A 14156-nucleotide genomic window follows, 5' to 3' on the forward strand; every position below is an offset into this window, starting at 1 on the left:
GAGAGGGAGAGAGGGAGAGAGGGAGAGAGGGAGAGAGGGAGAGAGGGAGAGAGGGAGAGAGGGAGAGAGGGAGAGAGAGGTGTCAAGTTCTCTCATCTCTTCTTATAAAGGCACTAATACCATTCATGAGGGTACCACCTCATGACCTCATCTAAACCTAATGACCTTCCAAAGGCCCCACCTCCAAATACCATCACATTGGGGGTTAGGGCTTCAACGTATGAATTTTGGGAGAATACAATTCAGTCCGTAGCAAGTTATCAACCCATTTTCACTTTCTATTTATAACAAAACTCTTAAGGCAGTGTGTATATTCCCTGTTTTCCATTACTTCATTGAAACTGCTCTTATCAGAGTCACTAATGCTAAGTCCACATTCTACATCCAATGTTCAGTTCTCAGTCCTCATCTTAACTTGATTTACCAGCAATAGCTGAAACAGTCTCATCATGTCTTCCTTCTTTAAACACATTCTCCACTTAGCTTCCAGGACGCCACACTCTCCAGGGTTTATTTCTTTTACTTAGAATTCTTCGCTGGTTCCTCCCCCTCTTCCCAACCACTAAACAGTGGAGTGCCCCAGAGCTCAGTCCTTGGACCTCTTTTCTGTCGACAGTCACTCCCACGATAGGTGTATGGAGATGCTCCTACTTTTGATAGCTTCAGGCCAGGGCTTTGCCCTGAATCCCAAGTGGATATGATCAACGGCCTACTTGCCATTTCCATTTGGATGTTTAATGGGTACCTTAGACTGAGACCTGATCCTCATCACCTGACCAAACCTACTCCTCTCACACACTTTCCATATGAGTAAATGGCAAACTTTATTCTTGCAGCTGCTCAGGACAAACTTTGGAGTCCTCCTTGATCAGTCCAATGTCTACACATCCAACGTCTGATCCAGTAGGCACATTCTGACAACTCTGTCTTCAAAATATATCCAAAAATCCAGTCACTTTTCACCTCCTCCCCTGAAATCATTCTAGTCCAACAACCATCATCCATCATCTGTTACCTGAACTGCAGCAAGAAACTCCTAAGCCATCTCTCTGCTTCTGCCCTTGCTGTCATCAGTCTATTCTCAACACTGTGGCCAGTGTGACCCTGTGAACATAGGGCAGGTCATGTCACCCCTCTGTTCAAAACTCTTCAGTAGATTCCCAGCTCATTCCAGAGTAAAATACAATGTCCTTCCATGACCCACAAGGCCCTATACATTGGCTCCCCCCATGACCCACAAGGCCCTATACATTGGCTCCCCCCACCCCACCTCTCTGACCACCTCTCCTAATGCTCATTAACTCTCTGCTTTGGCCAACACTGGTTTCCTTGTTGCTCCCTCTTGCCTGAACCACTCTACTCCCAGATATCCAAACAGCTTGCATCCTCATCTCCTTCAGGTCTTACTTAAACATCATGTTCTGGGTGAGGACCACTCCAGCCACCCCACCTAAAATTACAATCCCTTTTTCTGCCCCCAGAAATGTGCTACTTTTTCCTCCTTTTCCCTTCCTTACTTTTTTCCTCCTTAGCTCTTTTCACCAAATACTAATGTGTTTTAACCTGTTTGTATTCTATCTCCCCATCTAGAAGGTAATCTCCTTCAGAGGCAGGGATTTCTGCCTGTTTTGTTCTGGTGCCTAGATCAACACCCCTCACGTAGTAGGCAGTCAACAGATATTGTTGAGCAAATGAATGAATGAAATCATTATAATGAGGGAGACTGTGTCTGTTCTTACTCTCTGTTATATCTCCAGCACCTAGCACAGTGCCTGGCCTGGCACAGAGTGGGCACCCAATTGATATTTGTGGAATGAAGTAAAGGAATGAATAGGATTGTTGTGAAGATTAACTGACACATAAAAGATATTTAAGTATTAATAACAGAGTTACAGGAATGAAGAACCATTATTCCCGTTCATTCCGCAATGCAAAGTAACTTAAATGTATCACTTCCTCATAGCAGGAGTCTTGAATTACTTTTTTTTTTTTTTAATATTTATTTATTTATTTTTGGCTGTGTTGGGTCTTTGTTTCTGTGCGAGGGCTTTCTCTAGTTGCGGCAAGCGGGGGCCACTCTTCATCGCGGTGCGCAGGGCCTCTCACTATCTCGGCCTCTCTTGTTGCGGAGCACAAGCTCCAGACGCGCAGGCTCAGTAGTTGTGGCTCACGGGCCTCGCTGCTCTGCGGCATGTGGGATCTTCCCAGACCAGGGCTCGAACCCGTGTCCCCTGCATTGGCAGGAAGATTCTCGATAACTGCGCCACCAGGGAAGCCCCTTGAATTACTTTTTAATAGTGAAGGAACAAGTAGAACTAGATTGAGAATTTCAGATCTTGTTGGAGTTTTGTATTAAAATAATATAAAGCCCTAATAAGGTGAAGTTTTGTATTAAATAATATAAAGCCCTAATAAGGTGAAGTCTCTCCAGGAAGTGGGTAAGGTGACCCACCTACCTACTGGAGGAGTGGGTGGAGTGATGTGAGGCTAGCAGTGATGTACCTGGATGTCCATGGACTCTCTGCTAATAAGGGGGATGACAAGGAGGTATGGATGGATGGAGATGACGTGGACCTCTCTGATGATGGCTGTGTCCCTTCCACCAGGCAAGCCTAACAAATTTGGTGGAGGTGTATGGTAGCAACAACAGGTGGTTCAGAAACCTATAAAGCAGGGCTTTGAGATCCACTAAGGATCCCAATCTATTGGTTCTAGAACGTTTTCCAACACAGTTCATGAGCTGTCCCTAAAAACAGCTGTTAGAAACATCAACACTTCAACCCATCCTCAGCCCTTGAGGTCAGCCCACAGTTATAAATGTGGACCCATGGGGTAAAGCGTATCCATTCAGCACTCACATGTTTGGAAACATTACATGGTTGGTGCTTCCACCTACTGACCTTTCCACTAGTGCTGGATGGTGGTTTCTTTGGATTACAGGGTGTCAGGCACAGGCCTTTAGCAGGGACTGAGGTTAAAGATCAACCTTTGTGCACAAAGGTGAGCATGGTACCCTTTTCTGCTAGTGTCTTCTTGCACAGTAATGAGAGTCCATCCTTTCTCTGTGAGGCCCCTGTCGTCTTTTGGAAGGCTGCGATAAGACCATTTCCTCATTCAAGTTTACTTAGGATTTCCCCCTACCCAAACTTTTAAAATATTACTCACCTGGTCACTACAAAGAACAAAGTGAAAGTCCAGAACACCTTAACGTAAAGAACCTGACCTAGAAACTGCCATATGGCCACCAAGGTTTTAGCTCTGAAAGTAAGGGAAGAATGCTGAATCACCCTGCTCCTAGAAGCCGAACTGTAACACATCCTCATTTCCAGGGCAGGTTCATTTCTTCTGTCTTGGTATCTGTCCCTGAGTTTGGGACTATACTTTTTTCTTGAGACAGCTAATTGTAAAGACCTTTGGGTGGTCAAAAAACTTGATTTGCACCAGTGACTCTGCCCTCCAATAAGTAAATGTGCTCGTCACAAAAACAGTTATGCGTCCAATCATGATCTCCCAGACACAGCAGCTAATTACAGTACATCTCACATACCTGAATTAGCCTTTAAGGCACTTCACTCAGTCATCCAACAAACATCAACTGAAGGCCTACTATGTACCTGTTCCAGAGCATATATTTGAGGAATACCCAGTCATTTAGGGGGTGAGAGAAGATAAACTTTTCTTTTTTTTTTTTTTTTTGTGGTACACGGGCCTCTCACTGTTGTGGCCGCTCCCGTTGCGGAGCACAGGCTCCGGATGCACAGGCTCAGCGGCCATGGCTCACGGGCCCAGGCGCTCCGCAGCACGTAGGATCTTCCTGGACCGGGGCACGAACCCGTGTCCCCTGCATCGGCAGGCGGACTCTCAACCACTGCGCCACCAGGGAAGCCCAAGATAAACTTTGTAAATAGATAAATTACAGTAAAACATGATGAATGCTACCTTTGAAGGTCTGCACAATGTTGTTCGGCAGCAGATAGCAGAGAGAGATTCCTGGGGGCTGGGTAAGGAGTCAAGACAGACTGTACAGAGAAGAGTGACTTGAGCTGGATATGCAGGGTGAATAAAAGTTCCCCATGGGGGAGGGAGCTGGACCAGACAGGCATCTCAGGCAGAGGCAATTTCAGTGCAAGGGGCAGAGAGGTCAGTATAGGCTGAAGCATAGGGTGGAGTGGAAGAGAGGAAACAGAAAGTGCTGAGCCCAGAATTACTGAGTGTTGGTCCCAACTGCCAGCCAGCACTATGTGCCCAGACACCCTGACTGACGTTTATCAGATTAATGTGTAAAAAGAACCTAGACCTACGCCTGGCACATGATAAACACTCCACGAGTTTTGCTTTGAATATTACTATGTTCATTTTGGTGCCGCGTTCACCACCACCTTATCCTCAGGATTGAGAAAAATTAACAAATATGTGTTGAATGAATGAAGAACTTGTGGTTTCTAAGGAGGAAATGGCAATGGATAGGATTCTCATAATGCTACATCCAGCAGGAAGGTGAAGGGAAAGTGTTTTCTGCAGGATTGCTTCAGTCATCTGAAGGTCATTCACTCTTCCCAGTAGTCTCCCCCACCCAAATCTATGCTGGGTAGGGCAGACCACTGGGTTAAAAAGAATAACCATAAAACCTTACATTTGCACAGCTTCTTCAGCTTACTTGTATTATCTAGTTTAAAATAACTGCAATCTTTAAATCCCCAACTTTTAACCTCTTGTCTGAATCGTATTTCAGATATAACCTGAAATTCTCATCTCTGTATTTGAGTTCCCACTAGCCTCCATGGAGGGAAGACTGGCAATGAATTTAAGAAACTGGTAGAGTCACTGCCCATACCTGTCCCAAACTGACCCCTTCATCTACTCCCACACGAATCTCAAGAAAGAACAGAAAGGAGCCTGAGTAAAGGTGGTACCTTAACTTCCTAAACTATCACATTACTTTGCAACGTCACTGTCTAGCCTCAATTTAATATAATTCAGTTCAGTTCCACATCTGATGTCCTAAGGCATACTTATTCCATTATCACTGGCTGGGAATTAGGAGACCAGGTTTTCAAACTTCAGTTTGCTGCCAACTAGCTGGATGGCACTGAGCAAGTCACTTCGTTTTTTTGAGCACCAGGTTTTTCATTTGTAAAATGAAGGGGTCAGAATGGGTGATCCCAAACTCCTTCCCAGCTCTCACAATAATTCTCAAATGGGAAATAGCATCGATATCATTGTAACTCTTTCTCTATTTCGAAGCTAGTAAGTTCTAGAGTTTATTTCGGAGGAATACTTTGGCTCAGCAAATTACCAACAGTTTTCTACAGTTGACTCTAGAAGAAACTGGGAAGTAGACTGCATATCTTTATTCATTCAAAAATATTTCTTCAGTGCCTATTAAGGTGTGAGGCACTATTTAGACACTGTTACAGCCCTGAACAAAGCAAACGAGCTCAGTCTTCTCATGGAATTCACTTCCTTGTGTTTAATTAATCCCCCCATGCACCAAATAAATCTTTTGACTGCTTTGGACAGCAGAAACAGTGATCTAATAGGTTTGTTTTATGTGTTGTGATTTGTGTGGGGCAATCTCTGAATTAGCAAAAAAATGAAAACTGCTTCCAAAAATCCCTGTCTTCAGTTTCTCCATCGACTAGGTAAATAACTATGTAGTTTAAAAAGAAGCAACTCCTTGTTTCTGAATAGATTGAGATCCATTCACACATGAATTCCAGAAAAATTTTAAGACACTAAACGAAAGGGGTGAAATGTTTCCTGCAGCATTAGAATTTAATTTTTTCTTTTCCTATGACTGATTCTTTAACATGGGGTTTTAGATACAAAACAAACAGCATTCCTCTTCTCCTTCACAGAATGCATGATGGGTCTACAAAAAGGAACATGATGTGGAATGATATGCCTGTATCTCAATAAAGGCATATTTATAGGCTGTAAAACAAATAAAGAGCAAACTCTTGGTGTGGAAAGATGTGTATACTAGATTTAGATCAGTAAAATATAACAGATTATTCCATTTAAGTATGGTACTGATGCAGAATTTTAGAGCTGGAGGAACCCTAACCCTTAGTTTTATAAATGAGAAACCTGAGATTCAAAGACATAAAGTGACTTGGCCAAGGCAAAGCCAAGATGCTCATTAGCAGCAAAGTTGTAATAAGAATCCAATTCTACTGATTCTCTGTCCAAGAATTAGTTCTATATTAACTAACTGAGAGTTTTAGCAAATCAAGACTAGAGAGATGGTGCCCTTTATGGCTGACAGCCATTGTTTTAGACTAAATGTATGATACCTGATGTCTGTAGTATATTTCTCCAACAGACTATACAATCTGATATTACTTATGAAGGGTTTAGATAAATTTATAGATGAAACATCCGGGACAGATATGTTCTACTTAGAAACAGGTCATATTCAAAATCTCATTTTGAGTGATTCAGCCTGTTCAGAATTTGGAACCCCTTTCCCCTGCCAAAGAAAAGTAACAAATTGTGAGTTAATTTAACCAGGCATGATTGAAATAATATGAATGGTATTCCAAGAAGCACTCTCACTGGGCCCAAAGCCCCTTGAGTCCTGGACTCCCTGAAGTGACTGGATACCTCCCGACTGGAGGCTGGAGAGACTCAAAACTGCAGGCCAGGGGGAGGTTCCTAAGCCAGGATTCCTAAGTCAGAGACTGTCTGTGTTGGGATAATTAAGAATATCTAAAAACATACGTAACCTCTTGAGGTCATGGTCACAGATGATAACCATGTCTTACCCCAAAAAATCTCTTGGACACAGCAGTGGAGAAATCGGTGAGGCCAGAATGGTCTGTACCTGAAATCTTGGCTTTTCTGGAATCGGAATTCAGTACTTTCAGGGAGGAGGATGAGTTTAAAGAAAACCCATCAAAGGTCTTCTCTCCCACCTTACCCTCAAGAGGTGACTCCAATCTTTCTCAGATTTCTCCCCATCTGCAGGTTCCTAGCTTGGGAATAATATTCTATGTAGCGCATTAATGATGCTTAGACACTCTTGGAAAACTTTTAAAAACATTCATCCTAATGGCAATTTTGTAAATTTAGTGCGGGCTTCTATAAATCTAAACTGACAGCGTATCAGTGAGAGCACAATTGGCTAATTTGGGGTTAGCTTGATTTTCTTCGGACCTCCAGGAGGCTTCAGGTGAATTTGAGTTCCTTCCAAACTAAGTCTCCTAAGTGAATTAAATCCTGTTCTCAAATCTTGGCCTCAGGGCAGATGCTAGTGGTCAAAGAAGCTCTCAAGGTTAGGGGCTTTCTTTAACCCAAAGAGGTCTCTCAGGGGAGAGCGGCAGGTTTGGAGGCCCGGAAGGAGATTTGGCCTGGGGGGGCCCGGTGCGCGCGCCCACCCGCTGGCCCTCGGAGATCCCGGAGCGCCTCCCTGCCCTCCCGGGCCCGCCTAGCTCACCGAGGTTGCCGCCGACGATGGTGACGGCGATCTGGTCCATGAGCACCGCCCGGAAGCGCACGTCCTGCTCGGAGCAGCGCTGCCTCAGGGCGCGCAAGATCTGCACCTGAGGGTAGTCCTCGCGGATGCGCCGGTCCGTCAGGAACCAGAGCTGGGAGCACATGGCGGCCAGGGCGGCGGCGCCCGGCGGGGCGCGGGCCCCCTCGGCGACCCGGGCCGCTCGCTCTGGCTGGCGGGCGGCCGGCGTCCCGGGCGAGCGCGCGCCGCGGCTCCGCTCCCGCCGGTGCGCCAGGAGCCTCTGCAGCCCTGACCCAGCGAATCTGCCCGGCCACTCAGCGCCGCCGCCGATCCCGGCCAGCCAATCAGCGCGCGGCGGCGGGCGCAGGCCGGTCGCGGGGCCAGCTGCAGAGGCGGCCGCGGCGGGGCCCAAGCTTGCTGCGGCCGGGAGAGGAGACCCGGGTAGGGTTAGCGACCCCGGGAAGCCCCGAGCGAGGAGTGCGGCGGGGAGGCTGAGGGAGGGCATCCCTGTCCCGCGCTGGACCCCGGCGGGCGTGGCGCTGCTGGCCGGGGTGGGGCGGCCGGAGCGGGAGGGGCTAGGGCGGCGACCCAGTGAAGCCGAGAGGGTGTCCGGGCTGATGGAATAGTGGTTCGCAGCGGGCAGCGGGATGCTTCCCAAAGGCCGTCCCGAGCACCCGGGGGCTGGGAGCATTGGCGTCCCCCTACAGAGCCTGGGGCAGGGCCTCGGGGACGTCCCAAAGGAGACTCGGGCGCCTGGCGAAGGTCACACAGCTAGGCCTCCAGGTGGACCCTGGCCTTGGAATGCTCTGCCCAAATCCTGGCCTGGAGCTGGGGTGGGGATTGAGGGTTCAGATAATTTGAAGGTGCGTTTCTCAGGGTCTCAGGTTTTCTTTCACTGGACACCCCCTCCCAGGATTCAGCGGTTCTGGGCCTGCACAACCTCAATGTGAAGAAAATGGACTCCTTTTAGTTAGAAGGACCACCAGCTGGTCTTCTCCCATCCCCCCAGCCCGTACAACTGAGTCATCTTTAAACACTGTCCTTGGTCCTAGCCAATCGCAAATTCTGCCAGCAAACAACTATGTTTGAATCCAGACTTTCCTCTCTAAATAACTGAAAGACTGAAGTTAGCCATCTTTGGAGATTGCATTTGCTCTTCTGGCTCATTAAAATATTTGTCTTTTTTTTTTTTTGGCTTAGGGGGGCAAGAGGAATTTCAAAGCAGGCCTAACAATAATTTAGAAAAGGGGTAAGATATCTCAGGTAAGGTATAGGCTTCACTATATATGTTTTGCAGGTGTGTGCATTGACCCACTTGATGTGCCACTGGAAAAATTCTGTCTAAATGGAATTTCAAACATTAATTATTTTTCCAGCAATGTTAAGTAAATCTTTTTGTGTTGCAAAATACCCGCCCCCCCATGAATGTATTTTCTTAAAGTAACAGTAACCTAGTGCCCTATGACTTAGTAACTTTCAAAACTATCTTCTAACCACAGATCAACTTGGGCACTAGAGGCTCTATCTTGTACCTTGATCATTTCCTTCATGTCCTATGGTATATATTTTGTACACCCTGATGCTTTCTACTTGCTTCTGCAGGATCACAATACATAGGATGTCTATAAGATGATCAGAACCATAGCTGTCTGGAACGATAATTTGTATATAAGAGTCACTAAATTTAGAAGTTGCTTACAATCCATTTTCATAGTCATCTTCATAAGTCGAGAATGTTAATTCATATGCAGATGGATGCCAAGATTCCCAAAACCCAAGCTTGAGGAGAACAGGATCTGGGGATCCAGATGTTGTGATCACTTCTTCACTGTCTTTGCTCAGCCTCCCTAGAAGGTTGCTAACACTGCTGTGATCGCCCTTTTCTAGGATGGGTGATAATTGAGAACCTGGGACAGTGGCATATCCAGTTAGGACATAGCTAAACTTATGTTGGTATGTTTTGTTCTATTATCAAAATTATCAAGCACAGAGGTAACTGCCCCAGATTTGGGTTATTTTCTAAGATGTATTACCTTATATAATATTTCTGCATAGATGACTCCCAAATTCAGTCCCCTGACCAGGGATCGAACCCACGCCCCCTGCAGTGGAAGCGCAGAGTCTTACCACTGGACTGCCAGGGAAGTCCCCAAATTCAATTTTAACCCTGATGCCTCCTGAGCTTCAACAATATAGAAACATGCTGTCCTGCCATCACCTCAATGTCCCTAGAGCTAAACTCATTCTTTTCCCCTTCATTCCAGATTCAGCTGTCTTAAACAATAAGGAAAATGTATTATCTCATGTAACAAGAAATCCAGGTAGGTCAGTTCTAAGGCTTATTCATTTAACAGCTCAGTAAATTTATCAGGGACCCAAATTCTTTCCATCTTTTCACTCTGACTACCTTAGGCCCCTCATAGTTACAAAATGGCTGCCATAATTTCAGCTGACACATGCATACAAACAGTGTCCAATGGAAGTAGAGAAACTGTTTCTTTCCCTGTGTCTCTCTTTATTAGCAAGGAAAACCTGTCTCAGAAGACCGCAAGCAGGCTTCTCACACTCTCCCACATCTAAACCAGTCACCAGCAGAGAGTAAGAAGCCGTCATGAGTGGCTTAATGTAATCATGATTTACCCACTGTGGCTGGGAATTGGAATCCCACCAAGCACATGTAGAGTTAAGTGAACACCTGGGCAAAATTGGAGTTCTCTTAGGAATAAAGGGAGAATAGATGTTGGGAGGACAAACAGTGGTGTTTGATACAGATGGCAATAAGGTAAATGTATCAGGATAAGCCAGGTTAGGCTGTGGTAACAAGTGATTCTAAAGTCGCTTACAACAGCAAAGTTTTATTTCTTGGAATACTGTACATGCCCATAACAGATCAGCTTGGCATATTTGAGGTTGTCTTCATGCCAGGACCCGGGCTGATAGCGTAACCTTTTTCTGGGATAATGTTGGTCTCGTGGAAGGGGGAAAATGATCACGGTGCATCACACGCTGGTTCTTAATGCTTCTGCCTGGAACTTTTACATGCTAGAGCTTACATTTTCTCGGTCAGAACAAGTTCACCTGGCCAAGTCTGACATTAGTAGGGTAGCAAAGTCTTATCCTTTCCTGGCAAGGGCAACAAAAATTTGTGAAAAACTATAACCAACAATATAGTCTGCCACACTCAAGGATGAGAAATAGCCAAATCCTACTCTGCTAATCGTCTCTACTCCCTTTAGGGTTCCCAGGGGAACTATGTAAAAGAAAGAAATTGGAATAGAAACCAAAGGATCATTTTATTCATAACTGAGCTAGCACCCAATAACCTCTAGAGCAGAACTGTGCCAAAAGACTGAATCATACGGCTTATGTGTAAGGCTGGAGTGAAGCTTCGTAATTCCCCGCTCCGCCTCCACCCTCTAGATTTTGGGACTGTCACGCATAGGCATGCCTGTGGATAGAGGGGAGAAGATGATCAGATCTGTGAGCAGACCAGCTTTACTCAACCAAGTGAGAGTCAAATGGAAACTGGGCTGGTCCTACCTGGAGCAAGTGCTCCTGACCATGTGCCCTTTCAACACAAAGTGACCCAACCACCAGTAAAATGTGAACTCGTTAGTGTCCTGGGCTCTGACCAATCAGATTGAAAACTTCTTCCTTCTGAAGGTAGCCAGTCAGAGGCCAGGGCAGAGGAAAAGGGAATTCCTTCCTATGTTCTCACATTCTCAATTTTGTTCTCTCTTAATCCATTAGGAAGAGGGGTAGAAAAGTCTTCTGCCAAACAAATGAACATGCCTTGTCTGTTTGCCTCCTCATCTAGACTGTAAGCCTCTCAAGAACAAGGGCCAATGCATCGTGCATCACTGTTTCCACCTATAGTAGGTACTCAAGTATCTGTTGATAAAGTTAGGACTGTCGTGTAAAAGACATCACTGCAATTTCAGTTGAGAAAACTGTGGTCAGTTACAGATATACTAGGTTTTTGTAACCTGGGATTCTGGGGCCCTATTTCTTATCTTACTTCCAACCTTCTATATATTGGCACAAAAGGGTACTGACATGTGGGTCTGGACAGTGGAAAGAAAGTGAAAGTCTTTGTAAATATTACACGTGACCCCAAGCAGATTGATATGTCAAGTTAGAAGATCAAAATTCAATTGACCTCAATAAATTAGAAAAGTGGTCATCAATAACAGGTTAAAGTGCACTAGGATAAATGGAAAGTGGTACATCGAAGGAGCAAAAGAAGCATCACACATGCGTAGGTTAAAGAGAGGAAAACTGGCCATGCAGGGATGTGGCCAAGAAAGACCTGATAGTTGTGGCAAACCAATAACAATGAATAGAAAAATGGTGGGCTATATTAACAGAAGTCTACGAGGCCAAATTCATCTTCATATCCCTGGGACCTAGCACGGTGCCCGGCACACTGCATATTGATAAATAGTTATTGAAAAAAATTGTGTGGCTTTGGTCAGATTGTTCATGCTATTGTGTCCCTCCGAAAGCCTTTGCATGATCAATGCCTATCCGCTCTTCAAGACCCAGCTCAGATACAATTCTTCCATGTTATCTTTCCTAAAATTTACCTTACCCTCACCTAGAGGAAAGCTCTCCGTTTCTGAATCCTCATAAGCAGTTAATAACTGCTAGCTTACATTAATTATAATTAATATGTATTTAATTATAATTATGAAATATAATTAATTTTATTCTAGTCATGGGCTCTCAGTAATTATTGGGTGAATGGTAACTCTCAGATTATGAAAATTCAATATACATAATTTCAAAATTATAGAATTAATGACTAAAGGAAGCGGTCTCAAATTCTAGAATTTTGCATTACTGGCACTGACTCTCTCACTTTCCTTGGTCTAGTAATCCAGATGTCTGCTTTTCCCTCATCCTCTTATTCAAGCTCCCACCCCTTATTCCCTCTCACACCAGGGTCTTAAGGAACAAGGCAGAATTTACTGAAGAGGAGACACGATGTACATCTTGTACACTGCAGTAATTCACTTCAAAATACCCTACAACACACCTCTATTTTTTTTTTTTTTATAGCGGTACGCGGGCCTCTCACTGTTGTGGCCTCTCCCGTTGCGGAGCACAGGCTCCGGGCGGGCAGGCTCAGCGGCCATGGCTCACTGGGCCCAGCCGCTCCGCGGCATGTGGGATCTTCCCGGACCGGGGCACCCCTGCATTGGCAGGCGGACTCTCAACCACTGCGCCACCAGGGAATCCCAACACACCTCTTTTTTCAGAGCACTCTCTGCTTCTGCCAGTACGGCTCTTTTTCCACTCCACTCCCCAGCCTCCAGTCTTGTTGCTCTTAACTTCCCTTCCCAGAGTCCTATGCAGATTCCTCAACCTTTCGTTATTGGGAGGAATGCATTTTACCCCAGCTCTACTTCCAAACTTGCACCCCTGATGAATTACTGTTTAGCAAAACAGGCCTTTCAATTAACAGATCCATCTTCTTCAGGAAATAGAGGGGGATTATAAATAATTTTTCCCTGTTGCAGATACAATTAACACAAAATGACTAAATGGGGTTAGTCAATGAAGTCTTCATTGGAAGCTTGTTGGAGTCAGCTTTTGAAGATGACAGTAGATACAGCTTTGCAGGGCAGAGTGCAAGGAAGACATTCAGGTGGTTGCCAGCTGCTGTCTGGCTCTGGATGAGCTAGGCTCTCAGAACCAGGTAGAAGTTTCTAGTTCTCAAGGGGCTTGCTCTATCTCTCTTGAGACAAGGCTGCGTAATTGCTTATCTTGGTCTCTGCCAGCCTTAGCCTCACTCAGCTATAATCATTAAAGATAGATGTTTGTTGTCTCGGTCTTTCCTAGTTCCTTAGCCATTTCTGACAAGTCAAGAATTATATTAGGAGCCTCAGCACTATCTTTCCTTTCCTCTCATGTTACGATACAGGCTATGCTGCTATAACAAAGAGACTCTACAAGGAATTTATTTCTCTCTCACTTAATAGTCCAGTAAGGTGGATGTCCGGCATGAAAAGGTAGCTTTTTCCCCTTGTTCAACCTGGGACCCAGGTTCCTTCCACCTTAGTGTGTTACCTGCTCCAGCAGTGTGGTCATTGTTGGCATGTTCGAGGCTGGCTTTATTAACCACATCTGTGTTCCAGACCTCTGGAAGGAGAAAGAAAAAGTGGAGACAAGTAGCTTCCTTTTAATGATGTAACATGAACATTATACTCCTAACTTTCATTTACATCCCAAGAACTTGGTCACATGGTCACATCTACTGGAAGGGAGGCTGGAGAACGTATTCTTTAATTGGACAGATATGTGCCCACCTAAAACTCAGTGGAGGGAAGAAGGGGTTCTATTACTAAAAGGAAGAGGAACTGGAGGTGGGGATGATGAGTGGTTTCCACCATAGCTCCTTATCCCTGTGTGAGATAAACTTCTTAGCATGGCATAAGTGACCCTATGGACCTTCGGCTTTCCGCTCTAATAGTATAGAATTCCTTGAACTGCCCTGAATACGGTTTTGTGTGTCTCACCTCCGTGACTGTTCATGGTAAATCTTGCTCGCCTTTCTTTGCCTGCTACAACCAGCTCAAGCAGCATCTTCTCCAAGAAGTCTTCTAAACCTTAGTTTGGCATAAGTGAACCTTCTTTGTGTTCTCATAGCGCACTATGCATTCCTCTCCTTTGGCACTTGTCAAACTCCCCCACTATC

The 14156-nt window shown here is 45.2% G+C and overlaps 1 protein-coding gene across 1 annotated transcript in view; it reads right to left on the reverse strand.

The window, feature by feature from the left end:
- The window catches only part of RIMKLA (ribosomal modification protein rimK like family member A), a 28467-nt gene extending 20746 nt beyond the window's left edge, over positions 1-7721 (reverse strand). Inside the window, exon 1 of the mRNA XM_027108903.1 lies at positions 7439-7721. Coding sequence (XP_026964704.1) covers positions 7439-7601 — 163 coding nt within the window. The 5' untranslated portion in view covers positions 7602-7721. The remainder of the gene's footprint in view (positions 1-7438) is intronic.
- Positions 7722-14156: the final 6435 nt, after the last annotated feature.

This window comes from Aethalodelphis obliquidens, unplaced genomic scaffold (genome assembly GCF_003676395.1).
Source record: "Aethalodelphis obliquidens isolate GAN/ISIS:26980383/991018 unplaced genomic scaffold, ASM367639v1 scaffold9, whole genome shotgun sequence".
NCBI lineage: Eukaryota > Metazoa > Chordata > Mammalia > Artiodactyla > Delphinidae > Aethalodelphis > Aethalodelphis obliquidens.